We start from the raw sequence: 23,131 nt of genomic DNA on the forward strand, positions 1-23,131 counted from the left end.
CATTTTGCGATTGTAATTGATTAGGTCAAGATCCAGGGAGACGTGACTCAGTTTGTCTTCTTCTCCCCACCCCCACCATCCCCTTTTAGGCTTGTCTTTACCCCACAACTGACGACTCACTCAGCAGCCACTGCCTGAATGTAGCTTCGCCAGAAGCGTCTCTTTTTCCTTGGGAGCCCCAACGCTTCAGTTCCTCGGAGCAGAATGGTGGGCCTGAAGCCCACGGACATCCCTCCGTCCGCCACAGTCAAATTTCTCAGCGCCGGGACAGCGGCTTGCATCGCTGACCTCTGCACCTTCCCCTTGGACACGGCGAAAGTCAGGCTGCAGGTGAGTTGGCCTGGAACAGCAGTGGGACTTCATGGGGGGGGGGGGGCGGGATGAGAAATAGGGAGGTGGTCGGATGCTGAAGCTGAAGCTCAAATACTTTGGCCACCCAATGAGAAGGGAGCCCTCGCTGGAGAAAGATCCAAGTAGTCAGCCGTGTTGGTCTGAAGTAGTAGAACAAAATAGAAGTCAAGTTGCAGTGCACCTTTAAGACCAACTTAGTTTTATTCAGCTTTCGTGAAGCTTTCGTGTGCTTTCTAAGCACACTTCATCAGACGAGGAATCCGGTACAGGGAGCAAAGCCACGCATAGCTGGGAGGCAGTGGCTCAGAATGCAAACGGGTACAAAAGGAAAGGTCTTCTGTGCAAGCACCAGTCGTTTCCGACTGTGGGATGCCATTGCTTTCACAACATTTTCATGGCCAGTTACTTACCCGAGTTTGTTACAAGGTGCTGGTTATTACCTTTAAAGCCCTATATGGCCGAGGACCTGTTTACCTTAGAGACCGCCTCTCTCCATATGTTCCCCAGAGAGCACTGCGATCCAGCTCACAAAACCTTCTGGAAGTACCTGCGCCAAAGGAGGCCAAACTAAAAATAACTAGAGAACAGGCCTTCTCTATAAAAGCACCCCAATGGTAGAACCAGCTGCCGGAAGAGGTGCGGGCCCTACGGGACATTAGCCAATTCCGTAGGGCGTGCAAAACTGCCCTCTTCCGGCTAGCCTTCCAAGATGGAACCTGAAATGAACACCATGCCATCACTAACATCAATATAACTGAGATAGCAATGAGATGAGATTATTTTAGATTGATTTTAGACTTTTATATTATGTAAACTTAATGGTAAATTTTAAATGGTATAGAAATGTATAGTTGTTTTATTGTTTAACATGGCTTTGCCACACCCTGTAAGCCGCCCTGAGCCTGCCCCGGCGGGGAGGGCGGGGTATAAATAAAATTTTATTATTATTATTATTATGGCAGACTTTTTTACGGGGTGTTTTGCCATTGCCTTCCCCAGTCATCTACACTTTCCCCCCCAGCAAGCTGGGGACTCATTTGACCGACCTCGGAAGGATGGAAGGCTTGTATTAAGCCTTCCTTTTGACCCAAGAAAGACTTAATACAATATAATCATTAACAGACATTCTCACATTTTGACATATTACTGTTTTATTGCTTTTGCATGCTCATGCTACTCAGATCACAGGTTTGCTCAATTTGTAAATTTTACTATTCTGTCATTGAATCTTAAATTTGTGTCATTTTGCATTCTAAACCATTCCCTACCAGATAATTTTACTATACTGTCATTGGATCTTAAGAGCCCCGTGGCGCAGAGTGTTAAAGCTGCAGTACCGCAGTCCTAAGCTCTGCTCATCACCTGAGTTCGATCCCCGATGGAAGCTGGGTTTTCAGGTAGCTGGCTTGAGGTTGACTCAGCCTTCCATCCTTCCAAGGTCGGTAAATGAGTACCCACTTTGCTGGGGGGAAATTGTAGATGACTGGGGAAGACCCTGATGCTGGGAAAGACAGAAGGCAAATGAAGAAGGGGACGGCAAAAGATGAGATGGCTGGGCAGCGTTACTGATGTAACAAACAGGAATTTGAGCAGACTTCGGAGGATGGTGGAAGACAGGAGGGTCCATGGGGGTCGCAAAGAGTCAGACTCGACTGTGCGACTGAACAACAACAAAAGGGTTGCCAGCCTCCAGGTGGGACCTGGAGATCTAGAATTCCTGACTCAAGTTCTCCTGTGGAGAGCCAGTTTGGTGTTGTGGAGAGCCAGTTTGGTGTAGTGGTTTAAGTGTGCGGACTCTTATCTGGGAGAATGGGTTTGATTCCCCACTCCTCCACTTGCACCTGCTGGAATGGCCTTGGGTCAGCCAGAGCTCTCTTATCTGGGAGAACCGGGTTTGATTCCCCACTCCTCCACTTGCAGCTACAGGAATGGCCTTGGGTCAGCCATAGCTCTGGCAGGAGTTGTCCTTGAAAGGACAGCTGCTGTGAGAGCCCTCTCCAGCCCCACCCACCTCATAAGGGTGTTTGTTGTGGGGGAGGAAGGGAAAGGAGATTGTGAGCCGCTCTGAGACTCTTCGGAGTGGAGGGCGGGATATAAATCCAATATCTTAATCTACCTCACAGGGTGTCTGTTGTGGGGGGGAAGGTAAAGGAGATTGTGAGCCGCTCTGAGACTCTTCGGAGTGGAGGGCGGGATATAAATCCAATATCTTAATCTACCTCACAGGGTGTCTGTTGTGGGGGGGAAGGTAAAGGAGATTGTGAGCCGCTCTGAGACTCTTCGGAGTGGAGGGCGGGATATAAATCCAATGTCTTCATCTACCTCACAGGGTGTCTGTTGTGGGGGAGGAAGGTAAAGGAGATTGTGAGCCGCTCTGAGACTCTTCGGAGTGGAGGGCGGGATATAAATCCAATATCTTAATCTACCTCACAGGGTGTCTGTTGTGGGGGGGAAGGTAAAGGAGATTGTGAGCCGCTCTGAGACTCTTCGGAGTGGAGGGCGGGATATAAATCCAATGTCTTCATCTACCTCACAGGGTGTCTGTTGTGGGGGAGGAAGGTAAAGGAGAGTGTGAGCTTCTCTGAGACTCTTCGGAGTGGGGGGCGGGATTTCATTCCAATATCTTCATCTACCTCACAGGGTGTCTGTTGTGGGGGAGGAAGGGAAAGGAGATTGTGAGCCGCTCTGAGACTCTTCGGAGTGGAGGGCGGGATATAAATCCAATATCTTCATCTACCTCACAGGGTGTCTGTTGTGGGGGAGGAAGGGAAAGGAGATTGTGAGCCGCTCTGAGACTCTTTGGAGTGGAGGGCGGGATATAAATCCAATATCTTCATCTATCTCACAGGGTGTCTGTTGTGGAGGGAGGAAGGTAAAGGAGATTGTGAGCCGCTCTGAGACTCTTCGGAGTGGAGGGCGGGATATAAATCCAATATCTTCATCTACCTCACAGGGTGTCTGTTGTGGGGGGGAAGGTAAAGGAGATTGTGAGCCGCTCTGAGACTCTTCGGAGTGGAGGGCGGGATATAAATCCAATATCTTCTTCTTCTTTGAAGAACATGGCTGCTTTGCAGGGTGGTGTGATTACCAACCTCCAGGTGGTGGCTGGAGATTCTTTGCAAGGCAGCCTCTTTGGCAAGATACCCATCAAAGTCTCGTCTCTCTCCAAATCTCTCCTCTTCAGGCCTCGCCCTCAAAATCTCCAGGTATTTCCCTACCTGGAGCTGGCAACCCTAGAGGGTGGGCTCTGTGGCGTTATACCCTGCTGAAGTCCCTCTCCTATCTAGGCCCCACCGCCCCAAATCTCCAGGAATTCCTCTCTCCCTCAGTTGGCAATCTTAACTGGTAAAAAGTGAAGATAAAAATGCAGTTTGGGCTAATGGACTAAAATTCAGGGATGGCCAAACTTGCTTAATGTGAGAGCCACATGGGGTAAACATCAGATGTTTGAGAGCCACAAGACATGGATGACAGATATTGGAGGGGGGGGGAGGAATAAAGGAAGATGGGGAGGAGGAGAGGTGTAAAGAAAGCAACTTTAAATGTCTGCTGGGCACGCCATTATTCCCTATGGAGATCGATTCCCATAGGGTATAATGGATAATTGATCCATGGATATCTGGGGCTCCGGCGGGGTGGGGGGGAGATGCTTTTTAAGGTAGAGGCACCAAATTTTCAGCATAGCATCCAGTACCTCCCCTCAAACGACCCTCCACGTTTTGAAAAGATTGGACCGGGGGTTCCAATTCTATGAGCCCCAAAAGAAGATGCCCCGATCCGTCATTATTTCCAAAGGAGGAAAGGCATTTAAATAAAAGGTGTGCAGTCCCTTGAAATGGAATGGCCAGAACTCCATTTGGAGTTCAGTTATGCTTGTCACACCCTTGGTCCTGGCTCCACCCCCCCGTCTCCTGGCCCCACCCCAAAGTCTCCTGGCTCCACCCCCCAAATCCCCAGATATTTCTTGAATTGGCCCTAGCAACCTTAGCTGTATATTGTAGAGAAGAACTTTGATTCCAGGGGCTCTCCAGATTAGGGTTGCCAATCCCCAGGTGGGGGCAGGGGATTCCCCGGTTTGGAGACCCTCCCCCCGCTACAGGGTCGTCAGAAAGCGGGGGGAGGGGGGGAAATGTCTGCTGGGAACTCTGTTATTCCCTATGGAGATTTATTCCCATAGAAAATGATGGAGAATTCATCTGCGAGTATCTGGGGCTCTGGGGGGGCTGTGTTTTGGGGGTAGAGGCACCAAATTTTCAGTATAGCATCTAGCGCCTCTCCCCAAAATGCCCCCCAAGTTTCAAAAAGATTGGACTAGGGGGTGCAATTCTATGAGCCCCAAAAGAAGGTGCCCCTATCCTTTTTTTCCTATGGAAGGAAGGCATTGAAAAGGTGTGCCGTCCCTTTAAATGTGAGGGCCAGAACTCCCTTTGGAGTTAAATGATGCTTGTCACAGCCTTGATCTTGGCTCCACCCCTAATGTCTCCTGGCTCCACCCCCCAAAGTCTCCTGGCTCCACCCCCAAAGTCCCCAGATATTTCTTAAATTGGACTTGGCAACCCTACTGCAGATCCCACCTGCATCCCTACAACTTCCTGTGTTCATGGGAAACGGGAAGGAATTCTCCGCCCCTTCACCAACCTGCCATTAGCAGGATTTTTGTCAACAGACTCCTTCCTCCCCCCCCCCCCTTACGCATTTGCAGTGCGCACCGGCATTTTGACTGAGCACCATTTCCTTTTAAAGATCCAAGGAGAATCAAAGGCTTCCAGAACTGCGAAGAATGTCAAGTACAAGGGTGTTTTCGGCACGATGGCCACCATGGTGAGACTGGAAGGGCCCAAGAGCCTCTACAACGGGCTGGTGGCCGGCCTCCAGCGCCAGATGAGTTTCGCCTCCATCCGCATCGGCCTCTACGACTCCGTGAAGCAGCTCTACACCCCCAAGGGATCGGACAGTGAGTCCACCATGGCCACCAGCAGATAGCTCAGAGCAAGCCTTGATTCAGCAGGAGCTTACGGGAGTGCAGTCCCTGAACCTTTCTGAGGGTTCCCCCTCCTCCTCCCCACTTACCTCCCTTGTCCATTGGATAGGAGGTGAAGCTGCATAACAATCCCTGGAGTAGGAGAGCGGGCAGCCAGCCAGCCACCAGGGGCTTTGCCACGCCCCCAGCAGCCCTCATTAACCCCTGGAGAAGCCCCCAACACCCTTTCTCCACTTCTGATGTGATTTTGGGTGGTGAGTGGCTTGCTGGCCTTTTGACTGGGTCGGGAGGCAGCCCAGGAGAGCCCCAGGTGAGCGAGGCCTGCTTGGGCTAGTTGGATCTCTAGCCAGCCCAAGCAGCCCTTCCGATGTGATTTTGGGTGGTGAGTGGCTCGCTGGCCTTTTGACTGGGTCGGGGGGCAGCCCAGGAGAGCCCCAAGTGAGCGAGGCCTGCTTGGGCTAGTTGGATCTCTAGCCAGCCCAAGCAGCCCTCATTAACCCCTGGAGAAGCCCACACCACCCTTTCTCCACTTCTTATGTGATTTGGGGTGGTGAGTGGCTCGCTGGCCTTTTGACTGGGTTGGGGGGCAGCCCAGGAGAGCCCCAGGTGTCAAGCAAGCAGATTTCAAAGTAACCAGTCCTTGAGTTGAAACAAAGTATGGTTTATTGATAATCCAGTGCTTCTATTGAGCCAAGTATTGGAACTGATACAGAGTAGCAGTAGAATGCATACTTAAAGGTGGCACATCAAAGGTTCTCTAAACATTGCTACAATTGCTAAACAATCCTGTATTCACGTGTGAAAATTCACACAGTACTTCCTTTATCTCCCTGTGGTTATTCTTCCTTTGGCCCAGGCCTAGCCTGGGAACATGTCCCTGGAGGCTTTATCTTCAAAGAACAAATTCCTGCATTTGTTAGTAAAAGTGAAAGAGGTGCGAAAGAGGCACCAGCTAGTTCCCTACTTTGATGTGCCTCAGCTTAGTTCAGGGTTAGTAATATTTTAAAGCATGGCAGTTACATTCAGATAAACATAGACAGTCATGGAAAGATAAAACATTGCTTGACACCAGGTGAGCGAGGCCTGCTTGGGCTAGTTGGATCTCTAGCCAGCCCAAGCAGCCCTCATTAACCCCTGGAGAAGCCCGCGCCATCCTTTCTCTCCTTCTTATGTGATTTTGGGTGGTGAGTGGCTTGCTGGCCTTTTGACTGCGTTGGGGGGCAGCTCAGGAGACCCCTAGGTGAGCGAGGCCTGCTTGAGCTAGTAGGATCTCTAGCTAGCCCAAGCAGGCCTCGCTCGCCTGGGGCTCTCCTTTCTTGCATCAGATTGCTTCTGGCTGACGGGAGGGGGGGCAGCATATGCTAATGAGTTATGCTAATGAGCTCCGCCACCTATTTTTCTACAAAAGGACCCCTGGCTCAGAGCAGATCTGGAGGCGACGATACACCCACTAGTTAGCCGATAGGGTTTGGTGGTGAAGAGCGATGGATTCTAACCTGGAGAAGTCAGTTTGATTTCCCACTTCTCCTCCACGTGCAGCCAGCTGGGAGACCTTGGGCCCGTCACAATTCCCTCAGAGCTGTTCTCTCAAGAGCAGTTCTCTGAGAGCTCTCTCAGCCCCACCTTGCCTCACGGGGTGTCTGTTGTGGGGAGAGGAAGGGAAGGTGATTGGTAAGCCACTCTGAGGCTCCAAATGAAGGGCAGGGTATAAATTATTCTCTTCCTCCTCTATGGGTTACCTATGCAGCCATTGCATCACTCCATATTCAGCCAGTGTGGTGTGGAGGGTGGAATGGGACTGAGGAGACCTGAGTTCGAATCCCTGCTCAGACAAGGTGACCTTGGGCCAGTTGCCCTCTCGCTAACTTAAGGGGCCAGACCCGAGGGGGGGTCATTCACAAATATGCCTCCTTTAAAGGTTAAATTAGATCCCACCCCAGCCACCGCTTCAGGTCTGAGCACTGTCGCGTAGAGTTGCCAACCTCCTGGAGACCTCCTGGAATTCGAATTGATCTGCAGGCTATAGAGATCAGTTTGCCTGGAGAAAACGGCTGCTCTGGGAAGTGGACTCTATGGCCCTATACCCTGAGGAGCTCCCCCCTCCCTAAACCCCTTTCCCTCATCTCCACCCCCAAATCTCCAGCAATTTCCCCAAAAATGGAGCTGGTAACCCTACTCACATCTGCTCCAGATGCTGAGAGAGCAGGGATTACCCAACAAACTTTGCTTCAGGTGAAATTTGAAATGGAGTCTTTTAGTAGGGCTGCTGGGTCCAATTCAAGAAAGATTCTGGGGACTTGGGGGGTGGAGCCAGGAGACATTGGGGTGGAGCCAGGAGACTTTGGGGTGGAGCCAGGAAACTGGGGGGTGGAGCCAGGAGACATTGGGGGTGGAGCCAGGTGCAAGGTTGGGACAAGCGTTACTGAACTCCAAAGGGAGTTCTGGCCATCACATTTAAAGAGACTGCACCCCTTTTAAATGGCTTCCCTCCACTGGAAACTATGAAGGATAGGGGCCACTTCTTTGGGGGCTCATAGAATTGAACCCCTTGGTCCAATCATTTTGAAACGTGGAGGGTATTTAGAGGAAAGATACCAGATGCTATGCTACAAATCTGGTGTCTCTACCTCAAAAAACAGGAGCCCCCCCCCCGAGCCTCAGATATCCACGGATCAATTCTCCATTATACCCTATGGCAATCGGTCTCCACAGAGAATAATGGAGTGCCCAGCAGACATTTCCCTCCCCCCCCCCCGCCAGCTTTCTGATGACCCTGAAGCGGGGGGAGGGCCTCCAAACCGGGAGACCCCCCTGCCCCCACCTGGGGATTGGCAACCCTATCTTTTAGGGTTCCCAACCTCTAGGCAAGCCCTGGAGTGCTTCCAGAATTTCAGGTGACCTCTACGCTACAGAAATCAGTTCCCCTGGAGAAGATGGCTTCTTTGAAGGGTGGGCTTTACGGCACCGTACCCAACCGAGGTCCCTCCTTCTCTAAACCCCACCCCCCGCAGTCTCCACTCCCCCCCAAATCTCCAGAAATTCCCCAACCCAAAGCTGGCAACGCTGTCTTATACACTTCACCACATTGGCCCTCAGTCTCCAGAGAGGTGAAAGAGTACAAAAGCTGTGAACTCTGGCCTCCAAGAAGTCTCTCCCTCTTCCCGTCTCTCTCAGATACGAGCATCTTCACCCGGCTGCTTGCCGGTTGTACCACTGGAGCCATGGCGGTCACATGTGCCCAGCCCACCGATGTGGTGAAGGTGCGCTTCCAAGCACACATCACTATGGTCGGTGGACCGAAGAAGTACAACGGAACCGTGGACGCCTACCGAACCATCGCGCGGGAGGAAGGGGTCAAAGGCCTGTGGAAAGGTACGTTGGGCCACCCGTTCCTCTGAAGGTGGGACCGGTTTCACGTGCCGGCCCTCTTTGCCAGTCTCTGGAATCCAGTCCGGGAATTGGGAACCTAAGGCTTTTCCTCTTCCGTCGTCCCTTTGTAGGAACTCTTCCCAACATCACCCGAAACGCCATCGTGAACTGCGGGGAGCTGGTTACCTATGACCTCATAAAGGAAACGCTGCTGAAATATCACCTCATGACTGGTGAGGAGAGGAGACCATTCACTGGATCCCGCACACTGGGGGAAAGTAGGGTTACTAATCTCGGGAAGGGCTGGAGTTCTCCTGGAATTACCGTCGCTCTTCGGACTACATAGATCAGTTCCCCTGAGGGAAAAAGGGCAGCTTTTGAGTGTGAAATCTTTGGTTCACCTCAGAGTCTAGGAGAAATTCAAGTCCTTCCCCACCAGATCTCGAGGGCATCCCATGAAACTGATGGGCAGTAGGCTCAGGATGGACAAAATGAAATTCTGCTTTCCAAAGAGAGTGATTCAAGTGTGGAATTTGCTGCCGGAGGATGTAATGGCCACAGGAATAAAGAGATTTCAAAAGAGAGATGAGATAGATTCATGGAGGATACAGCACAGATCATGCTAGCATTCTGAACAAAATTCAGAGTTCTTCTTTTACAGGATAAAACAGGCAAGAGGTCAGGGTCTGGAATTCCTAAAGAAAGTGACCAATTCCGTTCTCAGACATAATCCACTTTGACCCCGCTTTCAAAGGACATCTTGCATTCCTTTTAGGGAGAAAAGGGAAAGAAGCCCAAGTTTACACCTTTTTCATGGGAGATAAGGATGGAACAGACCCTTGAGTGAGATAAGGTTGCTTAGCAACAGCAGGTTAAAGAACAGATTTTGGGTAAGGGTAGGAGCAAGGGCAGAAACATCCTAAAATATAGCAGGTCAACTGAGGCTCACTAATCGAAATCATTGTAAGAATCTTAAATCATAGAATCATAGGGTTGGAAGGGACCTCAAGGGTCATCTAGTCCAACCCCCTGCACAATCTTTGCTTAAGTCCTAACCTTGATGGCCCAGCCTAGTACAGTGTCATCAGATCACGAAAGCTAAGCAAAACTGGCGCAGGTTGGTACTTGGATGGGAGACAGGTTGATACTTGAGGCAAGTGATGCTCTGTATTCTTGGTGCTTGGACCTCCTGATGGCATCAAGGGGGTTTTGGCCACTGTGTGACACAGAGTGTTGGACTGGAGGGGCCATTGGCCTGATCCAACATGGCTTCTCTGAAGTTCTTATGTGACACAGAGTGTTGGACTGTATGGGCCACTGGCCTGATCCAACATGGCTTCTCTGATGTTCTTATGTGACACAGAGTGTTGGACCGGATGGGCCATTGGCCTGATCCAACATGGCTTCTCTGATGTTCTTATGTGACACAGAGTGTTGGACCGGATGGGCCACTGGCCTGATCCAACATGGCTTCTCTGATGTTCTTATGTGATACAGAGTGTTGGACCGGATGGGCCATTGGCCTGATCCAACATGGCTTCTCTGATGTTCTTATGTGACACAGAGTGTTGGACCGGATGGGCCATTGGCCTGATCCAACATGGCTTCTCTGATGTTCTTATGTGACACAGTGTTGGACTGGATGGGCCACTGGCCTGATCCAACAGGGCTTCTCTTATGTTCTTATGTGACACAGAGTGTTGGACTGGAGGGGCCACTGGCCTGATCCAACATGACTTCTCTTATGTTCTTATGAGACCACCAAGGAAACCCAGGGTAGCTGCACAAAGCCAAGCAATGGCAAACCTTCTTTGAACATCTTTGGGTTTACAAACCCCAAGAGGTCACCTGAAATTGTCTGTGACTTGCTGGCACTTTTCCACCGACATGTTTTTGTGGACTAGAGAATGCATATTCAGATGTGTATAGCAGACGTGTGTGTGCTGTGTATATACCCATACTGAGGTTATGGTGAGAAAGAAATAAATATACTCAGGGTTGTGTGGCCATGAAATGCAGTTAAGTAAAGGAAATCGCGCTATTTGGGTTCCCTCAAGCCCTGAGCATCTGGTGTCCTTCTCTGCCACCCACAGATAATTTCCCGTGCCATTTTGTTGCCGCCTTCGGAGCCGGTTTCTGCGCTACAGTGGTGGCGTCTCCAGTGGACGTTGTCAAGACAAGATACATGAACTCTAACCCTGGGCAGTATAAAAATGCCCTTAACTGTACGCTGACCATGGTGGTGAAGGAGGGCCCCACTGCGTTTTACAAAGGGTAAGCAATACGTCTCACACAAAATGGTTGTCACAAAATGTCTGCTACAGGAGGTGGAGTCGGCCCTCAAAATGGCTGCTGCAGCTTAACTTCAGTCACACAGTGACTCAAATCGGCAAAGCCAATCAAATCACAGAATCATAAAGTTGGAAGGGACCTCTAGGTCATCTAGTCCAACCCCCTGCACAATGCAGGAAACTCACAAACACCTCCCCCTCAATTCACAGGATCCTCATTGCTGTCAGATGGCCATCTAGCCTCTCCTTAAAAACCTCCAAGGAAGCAGAGCCCACCACCTCCCAAGGAGGAAGCCTGTTCCACTGAGGAACCGCTCTAACGGTCAGGAAGTTCTTTCTAATGTTGAGCCGGAAACTCTTTTGGTTTAATTTCAACTCATTAGTTCTGGTCCTACCTTCCGGGGCCACAGAAAACAATTCCACACCATCCTCTATAGGACAGCCCTTCAAGTACTTGAAGATGGTGATCCTATCACCATTCTGCCGCCTCCTCTCCTGGCTAAACATCCCCAGATCCTTCAGCCTTTCCTCATAGGACTTGGTCTCCAGACCCCTCATCCTCTAGATGACAGCCCTTCAAGGACTTGAAGATGGTGATCCTATCACCTCTCAGCCACCTCCTCTCCAGGCTAAACATCCCCAGCTCCTTCAACCTTTCTTCATAGGTTCTGGTCCTGCCTTCCGGGGCCACAGAAAACAATTCCACACCCTCCTCTATAGGACAGCCCTTCAAGTCCTTGAAGATGGTGATCCTATCACCTCTCAGCTGCCTCCTCTCCAGGCTTAACATGCCCAGCTCCTTCAACCTTTCCTCATAGGACTTGGTCTCCAGACCCCTCATCCTTTAGATGACAGCCCTTCAAGGACTTGAAGATGGTGATCCTATCACCTCTCAGCCGCCTCCTCTCCAGGCTAAACATCCCCAGCTCCTTCAACCTTTCCTCGTAGGACTCGGTCTCCAGACCCCTCACCATCTTCGTCGCCCTCCTCTGGACCCGTTCCAGCTTGTCTATATCCTTCTTAAATCTCTGGTAGCCAATCAGAATACTTGCTGGGCAGAAGCCCAACCTTATTCTGCCCACTTTCTAAAACACTCTGTGGGCACAAGAAAAGGTCCCAACAGGTGCCACAGTGCGAACATGTGACACACTGAGGAAGGACCCCTACATTATATTTATTACATTTGCACTATACTTCTCTATGACAACACACGTGAATAGTAAAGGAACTTGAGAGAGTGTTATTGGCAGGTCTGACTCAGGAAATATCTGGTGATTTTGGGGGTGGAGCCAGGAGACATTGTGGGTGGAGCCAGGAGCAAAGGTGTGACAAGCACGACTGAATTCCAATGGGAGTTCTGGCCATCACATTTAAAGGGACAGCACACCTTTTCAAATGCCTTCCCTCCATTGGAAATAATGAAGGGCAGGGGCACCTTCTTTGGGGGCTCATAGAATTGGACCCCCTGGTCCAATCCTTTTGAAACTCGGAGGGTGTTTTGAGGAGAGGCGCTGGATGCCATGTTGAAAATTTTGTTGCCTCTACCTCAAAAAAAGCAGCCCCCCCCCCCGCCCCAGAAACTCACAGATCAATTCTCTATTATAACCTATGGGAATTGGTCTCCATAGGGAATAATGGAGTGCCCAGCAGATATCCCCCTCCCCTCTGCTTTCTGAAGACCTTGGAAGGAGGGCCTCCATACGGGGAGATCCCCTGCCCCCACCTGGGGATTGGCAACCCTATACCTTCCATTGGAAATAATGGAAGATGGCCCAATCTTTTTGAAACTGGGGGGTGGGGTGGAGGGTTTGAGAAGAAGCACCAGATGCTATGCCCCCTAGTGCCCCAGATCCCCACAGATCAATTCTCTCATTATCACCCAATGGGAACTGGTCTCCATAGGGTATAACAGAGTGCCCAGAGAACATTTTCCCTCCCCTGCTTTCTGATAGCCCTGAAGTGTGGGGAGGGCCTCCAAACTAGGGGATCCCCTGCCCCCACCTGGGGATTGGCGACCCTAGGTGTTAGATTGAATGTGGGCTTGGTTAGGAGTCTGGTACATATGAACATATGAAGCTGCCTTATACTGAATCAGACACTTGGTCCATCATAGTCAGTATTGTCTGCTCAGACTGGCCGCGGCTCTCCAGGGTCTCAAGCTGAGGTTTTTCACACCTATTTGCCTGGACCCTTTTGAGTTGGAGATGCTGGGGATTGAACCTGGGACCTTCTGCTTCCCAAGCAGATGCTCTACCACTGAGCCACAGTCCCATTCATGGCTCTCCATGGTCTCAAGCTGAGGTTCTTCACCCTTCTCAAGCTGAGGTTCTGGACCCTTTTTAGTTGGAGATGCCGGGGCTTGAACCTGGGACCTTCTGCTTATCAAGCAGATGCTCCACCACTGAGCCACAGCCCCATTCATGGCTCTCCAGGATCTCAAGCTGAGGTTTTTCACGCCTACTTGCCTGGACCCTTTTTAGTTGGAGATGCCGGGGATTGAACCTGGGACCTTCTGCTTACCAAGCAGATGCTCTACCACTGAGCCACAGCCCCATTCATGGCTCTCCAGGGTCTCAAGCTGAGGTTCTTCACCCTTCTCAAGTTGCGGTTCTGGATCCTTTTTAGCTGGAGATGCCAGGGCTTGAACCTGGGACCTTCTGCTTATCAAGCAGATGCTCCACCACTGAGCCACAGCCCCATTCATGGCTCTCCAGGATCTCAAGCTGAGGTTCTTCACCCTTCTCAAGCTGAGGTTCTGGACCCTTTTTAGTTGGAGATGCCGGGGATTAAACCTGGGACCTTCTGCTTACCAAGCAGATGCTCTACCACTGAGCCACAGCCCCATTCATGGCTCTCCAGGGTCTCAAGCTGAGGTTCTTCACCCTTCTCAAGCTGAGGTTCTGGACCCTTTTTAGTTGGAGATGCCGGGGATTGAACCTGGGACCTTCTGCTTCCCAAGCAGATGTTCTACCACTGAGCCACCGTCCCTCCCGTGAGGGAGGTACAAAACTGGACAAAATAACACTAGATATGTTGGGTGTGTGTGTGAAATTCTCATTTTGGGAAAGTAATGCTGAGCAGAACTTCTACCCGCCATTCTGTAGACCAGTGTGATTTTGGATTATTGTTATACAAGAGATGGTGAGGGCGGAGAGAACTTTTGGAGCATTCTGGGCCTCTGAGGAAGGCTTCACCGGTTCCCTGGTTTCTCTTCTAGCTTCATGCCTTCATTCCTTCGTCTGGGCTCTTGGAACGTGGTGATGTTCGTGTCCTTTGAGCAGCTGAAGAGGTTGATGGTTCTGGCGCAAGAGGCTTGGGAGTCCCCGTTCTGAGACCACCGGCGGCTGTGGATCGTGCCACACGCTCCCCAAGAGTAATGCTGCCAGGAAAACGCCAGTTGCGGCTTCGGATGGGAACCGTCCGCTGGCGTGAGCTTTCTTGAGACGTTCTTGTCAAGGGTGGCAAGAGGCAAACCTCAATTATAACAATTGCTTCGCAGCACCCAGAAGGCTTAATATTTAAGCCAACGAAAGAAGACTTTTAAAAGCAACTGTGAGCATGGCTTCCAGGGCCCTTTCACTTGGAAGATTCCGCCTAGCTGATCTGGATGCCATATTGCAGACCAGTAAGTATCAGGAAACACGTTAGAGGGTGACAGTATCACCACTCTTATGTCGTCCTCGTGATGCATGGTGTGATTTCATGAGAGCATCAGAAGAGCCCTGCTGAATCAGACCAGTGGGGGTCCATCTAGTCCAGCATCCACTCCCACACAGTGGCCAAGGGCCAACAACAGAGTATAGCGCCCAAGACCTTCCCACTGATAAGAAGAGTCCTGCTGGATCAGATCAATAGTCCATCTTTACAGCATTCTGCCTCACACAGTGGCCAACCAGTTCCTCTGGAGGAACCAACAACAGGGCAGAGAGGCCGAGGCCTTCCCCTGAGAAGAACAACAGAAGAGCCCTGCTGGGTCAGACCAGGGAGGGTCCATCTAGTCCAGCCTCCTGTCTCTCACAGCCTTCCCCTGAGAACATCAGAAGAGCCCTGCTAGATCAGACCAGTGAGGGTCTATCTAGTCCAGCATCCAGTCTCACACAGTGGCCAGCCAGTTCCTCTGGAGGGCCAACAACACGGCAGAGAGGCCTTCCCCTGAGAACATCAGAAGAGCCCTGCTGGATCAGACCAGTGAGGGTCCATCTAGTCCAGCCTCCTGTCTCACACAGTGGCCAGCCAGTTCCTCTGGAGGGCCAACAACAGGGCAGAGAGGCCGAGGCTTTCCCCTGATAAGAACATCAGAAGAGCCCTGCTGGATCAGACCAGGGAGGGTCCATCTAGTCCAGCATCCAGTCTCAGACAGCGGCCAACAACAGAGCATAGAGGCCGAGACCTTCCCCCAGATAAGAATATAGGAAGAATCTTGCTGGATCAGACCAATAGTCGACCTTGTCCAGCCTCCTGTCTCTCACAGTGGCCAATCAGTTCCTCTGGAGGGCCAACAACAGAGGTTAGAGGCCAAGGCCTTCCCCTGGTGTTGCTTCCTGGCTGTGGGATTCAGAGGTTGACTGCTTCTGAATGTGGAGGTTCCGTTTAGTCACCCTGGCTAGTAGCCAGCCATTGATAGACTTATCTTCCATCAATCTATCTAATCCCCTCTTCAAACTTTTCATTCCTCTGGCAGTGAATTCCACATTTTCGTCACTCTCTGGCTGTGATCACACACACTAAACAATGCACTTTCAGTCCACTTTCAATGCACTTTCCCACTGGATTTTGCCAGTCCACACAGTAAAATCCAGTTTGAAAGAAGAAGATGAAGAAGATATTGGATTTATATCCCGCCCTCCACTCCGAAGAGTCTCACAGCGGCTCACAATCTCCTTTCCCTTCCTCCCCCCACAACAGACACCCTGTGAGGTGGGTGAGGCTGGAGAGGGCTCTCACAGCAGCTGCCCTTTCAAGGACAATTCCTGCGAGAGCGATGGCTGACCCAAGGCCATTCCAGCAGCTGCAAGTGGAGGAGTGGGGAATCAAACCCGGTTCTCCCAGATAAGAGAGCTCTGGCTGACCCAAGGCCATTCCAGCAGCTGCAACTGGAGGAGTGGGGAATCAAACCCGGTTCTCCCAGATAAGAGAGCTCTGGCTGACCTAATGCCATTCCAGCAGCTGCAAGTGGAGGAGTGGGGAATCAAACCCGGTTCTCCCAAGTAAGAGAGCTCTGGCTGACCCAAGGCCATTCCAGCAGCTGCAAGTGGAGGAGTGGGGAATCAAACCCCGTTCTCCCAGATAAGAGAGCTATGGCTGACCCAAGGCCATTCCAGCAGCTGCAAGTGGAGGAGTGGGGAATCAAACCCGGTTCTCCCAGATAAGAGAGCTATGGCTGACCCAAGGCCATTCCAGCAGCTGCAAGTGGAAGAGTGGGGAATCAAACCCGGTTCTCCCAGATAAAGGAGCTATGGCTGACCCAAGGCCATTCCAGCAGCTGCAAGTGGAGGAGTGGGGAATCAAACCCGGTTCTCCCAGATAAGAGAGCTATGGCTGACCCAAGGCCATTCCAGCAGCTGCAAGTGGAGGAGTGGGGAATCAAACCCGGTTCTCCCAGATAAAGGAGCTCTGGCTGACCCAAGGCAATTCCAGCAGGTGCAAGTGGAGGAGTGGGGAATCAAACCCGGTTCTCCCAGAGAAGTGAGCTATGGCTGACCCAAGGCCATTCCAGCAGCTGCAAGTGGAGGAGTGGGGAATCAAACCCGGTTCTCCCAGATAAGAGTCCTCACACTTAACCACTACACCAGACTGGCTCTCCAGTGCATTGAAAGTGGATTGAAAGTATGTTGCAGTGTGTACCTATTTAGTGCGTGTGATTACAGGCAGAATTTCCTGATGACCATCAGTTTCATGGGATGCCCTCAAATCTCCAATTCCTGGAGATTTGGGGGGGGGGTGCAGCCTGGGAAGGGGGGCCGAGTTTAGAGAGCGGTGGAGAGGGACTTCAGAGGAGTATAATGCCAGAAAGTCCACCCTCTCAAGCGGCCATTCCCGCCAGATAAACTGATTGCAGTCATCTGAAGACTAATTATAATTCCAGGAGATCTCCAGGCTCCACCTGGAGGTTGGTAAAGGGAGAGAGCTCACTTGCAGGATGACGACAGCACAACCGAAGTTGTAGTGACCGAATAGCTCAGAATGTCTTGAAACAAAATCATACAAATAGGTTCCATAGAAGACTAAATAGCAATAACGATCCCCCCAAAAGCTTCACAGCTCCATCAAAGGAGTTCCAAAGGCTTAAGCCTTTTGGAGTTTGGTGCCATTTTGAAACCTTCCTGGATACTTTCTGTCTCGTTTGTCCACTGGGAATTCTACGGGCAGCCTTTGGGCGCACGGAAAAAGAATTGTGTAGGTTTCGCAGCTTTTTGCAACTTTCCGATGCATCCGAAACACTTTGATATTTTTTCTGCGCTTTTGCCTTTGGTTGAGATCTGTGGTTGGATCACCCAATGCTAGAAAAGGATTTGAAGCAGGAATAACCCAGTCGACCTCCTGTTCGTTGGGACGCCTTGGATGGAACTGTGAAGCTTTGGGGGAATCGTTATTGCTATTTAGTCTTCTATGGAACATATTTGTATGATATACATTCTTTTCTGTATGATATACATTCATTTAATACATTCTTAGTTATTCGGTCATTATAACTTCGGTTGCGCTGTCTTTGTCCCACCTGGGGATTGGCTAGGCTTGCCAATCCCCAGGTCCCAGCGGGGGTTCTTTCGCTCTCCCAGGCTCCTTCCCGCCCCCAGTCAGCTGGCCGGCGGGGGGAAGCCCCGCCCCCAGAGGACCATGTGCCTTTCTACCTCCGGAGGCTTCAGGCTCCGATTGAAAGGCTTCCTCTTGGGATGGTGTGTCTGTGTTACTTTGGAGAAGTTGGCAGCAACTCATGAGTAGAGAGGCCAATCCCTCGCTTCAGAGTCCCCAGAAACGTCTGCTGGGCATGTCATTATTCCCTATGTGGAGATCGATTCTCATAGGGTATAATAGGGAATTGATCTGGAGGTTTCGGGGACTCTGGGGGAGCTGTTTTTTGAGGTAGAGGCACCAAATTTTCAGTATAGTATCTAGTGCCTCTCCCCAAAGTACCCCCCCCCCAAGTTTCAAAACGATTGGACCAGGGGGTCCAATGCTATGAGCCCCAAAAGAAGGTGCCCCTATCCTTCATTATTTCCTAGGGAAGGAAGACATTTTAAAAGGTGTGCTGTCCCTTTAAGTGTGAAGGCCAGAACTCCCTTGGAGTTCAATTATGCTTGTCACAGCTTTGTTCCTGGCTCCGCCCCCAATGTCTCCTGGCTTCACCCCCAAAGTCCCCGGATATTTCTTGAATTGGACTTGGCAACCCTAGGATTGGCAACCCAATATTTTGGTGGTTTCTGAGTCTCCAAGGGGGGAGGCTAGGTGGCTCTGTTTGCTGGGATCCCCCCTTCTGAGGCCTAACCCTTTTTTCTTTCTCCTTTTCCCCAGAGTGGCCTTCCCCTGAACTCTGTGCCTGTTCTCAGACCAACCTACAGATATCCCACTGGCTTCTGAAAGAGGAAGAAGGTCCTGCTGTTCCCATGGGGAGGGTTGGGGGTGGGGCGATTTCAGCTAATGTTCTAGCACGTTCCCGTTTTTGTAGCTTTTTAAAAAAAATAAAGTTTTCTATTTTGCAGAAGGTCTCTTTGAGTTCTATATCAAGTTCCCTTAATATAGCCGCAGTCCCAAAGTATGACTCATAAGAACATAAGAGAAGCCATGTTGGATCAGGCAGATGGCCCATCTAGTCCAACACTCTGTGTCACATAAGAACATAAGAGAAGCCCTGTTGGATCAGGCCAACGGCCCTCCAGTCCAACGCTCTGTGTTACATAAGAACATCAGAGAAGCCCTGCTGGATCAGGCCAGTGGCCCCTCCAGTCCAACACTCTGTGTTACATAAGAACATAAGAGAAGCCCTGTTGGATCAGGCCAATGGCCCATCCAGTCCAACACTCTGTGTCACACAGTGGTCAAACAACCCAGGTGCCATCAGGAGGTCCACAAGTGGGGCCAGGACAGTAGAAGCCCTCCTACTGTGCACCCCCAAGCACCAAGAAGACAGAGCATCACTGCCCTAGACATAAGAACATAAGAGAAGCCATGTTGGATCAGGCCAATGGCCCATCCAGTCCAACACTCTGTGTCACATAGTGACCTAAAAACCCAAGCATCATCAGGAGGTCCACCAGTTGGGCCAGGACACCAGAAGCCCTCCCACTGCTGCCCCACCTCCCACACCAAGAATGCAGAGCATCACTAGCCCAGACATAAGAACATAAGAGAACCCATGTTGGATCAGGCCAGTGGCCCATCCAGTCCAACACTCTGTGTCACACAGGGGCCAAAAAAACCCACGTGCCATCAGGAGGTCCACCAGTGGGACCAGGACACTACTGTTGTCCCCCACCCCCAACACCAAGAATACAGAGCATCACTTGCCCCAGACAGAGTTCCAACAATACCTTCTGGCTAACAGCCACTGATGAACCTCTGTTCCAGATGTTTCTCCAATCCCCTCTTGAAGCTGTCTATGCTTGTAGCCACCGCCACCTCCTGTTGCAGTGAATTCCACGTGTTAATCACCCTTTGGGTGAAGAAGGACTTCCTTTTATCCGTTCTAAACTGACTGCTCAGCGGTTTCATGGAGTGTCCACAAGTTCTCGTATTGCGAGAAAGGGAGAAAATTCCTTCTTTCTCTGCCTTCTCTATCCCATGCATAAACTTGTAAACCTCTATCATGTCACCCCACAGTCGACGTTTCTCCAAGCTAAAGAGCCCCAAGTATTTCAACCTTTCTTCATAGGGAAAGTGTTCCAACCCTTTAATCATTCTAGTTGCCCTTTTCTGGACTTTCTCCAATGCTTTAATATCCTGTTTGAGGTGCAGCGACCAGAACTGCACACAGTACTCCAAATGAGACCGCACCATCAATTTATACAGGGGCATTATGATACTGGCTGATTTGTTTTCAGTTCCCTTCCTAATAATTCCCAGCATGGCGTTGGCCTTTTTTATTGCAATCGCACACTGTCTCGACATTTTCAGTGAGTTATCTACCACGACCCCAAGATCTCTCTCTTGGTCAGCCCCCGCCAGTTCACACCCCATCAACTTGTATTGATAAATAGGAGATGGTATTGTCTCTCCCAGGTTTCCAAGCAGAGTTTCTTCCCAACTCAACTTCACCAAGGTCCTTTCACCAGAAGCTGACCTCTGCCCCCACACCAAATATTCCCGTTTGCCAGTTTCAATCCAAGCCCCCAGGGGTTTCAAACTCATTTGTTATGAGGGCCAGATCAGATATAAACGAGACCTTGTCGGGCCGGGCTGCGTGTGTACCTATTTAAGATTAGGTAGCTGAGATATAAACTTTATAAAGGACACAGACAAACACAATGAAAGATTTAAAAAAACACACTTAAAAACGTGTTTAAAGCATCAGCACTCATTGGTCTTAAAGGTGCTTTCTTTGTATCTCTCCCAAGGGATCGAGGGAACTGGGCAAAGAAAGCTTTGGCTCTTTCCCTCTCTCCCCACGGGACCACGATGGGGAGGAGCCTCAGCCAGTGGAGAATGCTCTGTACTTCCCATGCGACTGAGCAAGCTTGGCAAAGCAAGCTATCAGCACAAGGAGAGAAGAGAGGCTTTGCTATGTAGCTCCTGTGCGATTGAGCAAGCTTGGCAAAACAAGCTATCAGCAGAAGGAGAAAAGAGAGGCTTTGCTCTGTAGCTCCTGTGCGATTGAGCAAGCCTAGCAAAGCAAGCTATCAGCAGAAGGAGAAAAGAGAGGCTTTGCTCTGTAGCTCCTGTGCGATTGAGCAAGCCTGGCAAAGCAAGCTCTCAGCAGAAGGAGAAAAGAGAGGCTTTGCTCTGTAGCTCCTGTGCGATTGAGCAAGCCTGGCAAAGCAAGCTCTCAGCAGAAGGAGAAAAGAGAGGCTTTGCTCTGTAGCTCCTGTGCGATTGAGCATGCCTGGCAAAGCAAGCTCTCAGCAGAAGGAAAAAAGAGAGGCTTTGTTCTGTAGCTCCTGTGCGATTGAGCAAGCCTGGCAAAGCAAGCTCTCAGCAGAAGGAGAAAAGAGAGGCTTTGCTCTGTAGCTCCTGTGCGATTGAGCATGCCTGGCAAAGCAAGCTCTCAGCAGAAGGAAAAAAGAGAGGCTTTGTTCTGTAGCTCCTGTACGATTGAGCAAGCCTGGCGAAGCAAACTGTGATGCCGAAAGAAGCAGAAGAGGGAGAAGCAAGCAGATGACAACCAGTTGCTCAGGGGAGCCCTCTGGGGGCCTGATTCTGCCCCGGGGCTCCATGTTTGACACCCCTGTTTCTTGAGTCAGACCTGGCACCCCTAACCCCAAATATTCCCGTTTGCCAGTTTCAATGCAAGCCCCCTAGCTTGTAATGCCCATGAGCAGGTTGGTACATTTAATTCTCTTTGGTCTGATGGTTTTCCCGTTTTGGCAATGAGCCAAACTTGGATGAGATAAGGAGAGCCGAAATGACATTGGGGGCAATTCCGTTGCTTTGGGACACCCAGAAGTCCACCCTGTTGGTAACAAAGGGCCTTACGAGGGTCGTCAGAAGCCTGGAGAAAAATTATGGTCTCTCTTTGTTGTTGTTGTTCAGCCGCACAGTCGAGTCTGACTCTTTGCGACCCCGTGGACAAAGACACGCCAGGCCCTCCTGTCTTCCACCATCCTCTGAAGTCTGCTCAAATTCGTGTTTGTTACATTAGTAACACTGTCCAGCCATCTCCTCTTTTGCCGTCCCCTTCTTCTTTGGCCTTCTGTCTTTCCCAGCATCAGAGTCTTCTCCAGGGAATGCTCCCTTCTCATTGGGTGGCCAAAGTATTTGAGCTTCAGCTTCAGCATCTGACCTTCCAGGGAACAGTCTGGGTTGATTTCCCTTAGGACTGACTGATTGGATCTTCTTGCAGTCCAAGGGACTCTCAAGAGTCTTCTCCAGCACCACATCTCAAAAGCATCTATTCTTCTGCACTCGGCCTTCCTTATAGTCCAGCTCTCACAGCCATACATTTCTACTGGGAATACCATCACTTTGACTATACGAACTTTTGTTAGCAGGCTGATGTCTCTACTTTTTATTATACTGCCCAAGTTTGCCATAGGTGTCCTCCCAAGGAGCAAAAGTCTTTTAATTTCATGGCTACAGACACCATCTGCAGTGATCTTGGATCCCAGAAATATGAAGTCTGTTACTTCTTCGATGTCTTCCCCTTCGATCTACCAAGGTGTGATGGGGCCAGATGCCACGATCTTCGTTTTTTTGATGTTGAGTTTCAAGCCTACTTTTGTGCTCTCCTCTTTCACCCTCAACAAGAGGTTCTTTAGGTCTCTCTTTAACGGAAGCTATCCCACACATTCTGCCCCATTAAAGGGGAGGAATGTTTTTTTCCTGCATTCCTTTTAGTGCAGACTGTTTGGGAATAGAGGTTACAGCCTAAAACCTGCGTGCACTCTAGCGTTTCATATTGCAGTTTGTTTAAGGTAGAAGCTTTGGAATATTAAAGTGCCTTTTGGGCACATTTCTATTGTTCATCTTAGATTAAGAACATAAGAGAAGCCATGTTGGATCAGGCCAATGGCCCATCTAGTCCAACACTCTGCGTCACACAGTGGCCAAAATTTTTTTATAGATGATAGATAGATAGATAGATAGATAGATAGATAGATAGATAGATAGATAGATAGACAGACAGACAGACAGACAGACAGACAGACACTGTGGCTAATAGCCACTGATGGACCTCTGCTCCATATTTTTATCTAAACCCCTCTTGAAGGTGGCCATGCTTGTGGCCGCCACCACCTCCTGTGGCAGTGAATTCCACATGTTAATCACCCTTTGGGTGAAGAAGTACTTCCTTTTATCCGTTTTAACCTGTCTGCTCAGCAATTTCATCGAATGCCCACGAGTTCTTGTACTGTGAGAAAGGGAGAAAAGTACCTCTTTCTCTACTTTCTCTATCCCATGCATTATCTTGTAAACCTCTATCATGTCACCCCGCAGTCGACGTTTCTCCAAGCTAAAGAGCCCCAAGCGTTTCAGCCTTTCTTCATAG

General features: G+C 50.3%; 1 protein-coding gene and 1 non-coding gene across 2 annotated transcripts; one reads left to right on the forward strand and one right to left on the reverse strand.

The window, feature by feature from the left end:
• The first annotated feature begins 177 nt into the window (after positions 1-177).
• On the forward strand, positions 178-18,690 carry UCP3 (uncoupling protein 3). Its single transcript, XM_060263960.1, has 7 exons — positions 178-330; positions 5,095-5,305; positions 8,507-8,704; positions 8,833-8,934; positions 10,795-10,975; positions 14,210-14,617; positions 18,505-18,690. Exons 1-6 carry the CDS (start codon positions 205-207, stop codon positions 14,322-14,324), a joined length of 933 nt encoding a protein of 310 aa, XP_060119943.1. The 5' UTR covers positions 178-204; the 3' UTR covers positions 14,325-14,617; positions 18,505-18,690.
• On the reverse strand, positions 13,619-13,690 carry TRNAI-GAU (transfer RNA isoleucine (anticodon GAU)). The gene has a single exon. It is a non-coding gene; the product is annotated as a tRNA-Ile (tRNA).
• Positions 18,691-23,131: the final 4,441 nt, after the last annotated feature.

The sequence above is a fragment of the Heteronotia binoei genome, unplaced genomic scaffold (assembly GCF_032191835.1).
Source record: "Heteronotia binoei isolate CCM8104 ecotype False Entrance Well unplaced genomic scaffold, APGP_CSIRO_Hbin_v1 ptg001496l, whole genome shotgun sequence".
NCBI classification, from domain to species: domain Eukaryota; kingdom Metazoa; phylum Chordata; class Lepidosauria; order Squamata; family Gekkonidae; genus Heteronotia; species Heteronotia binoei.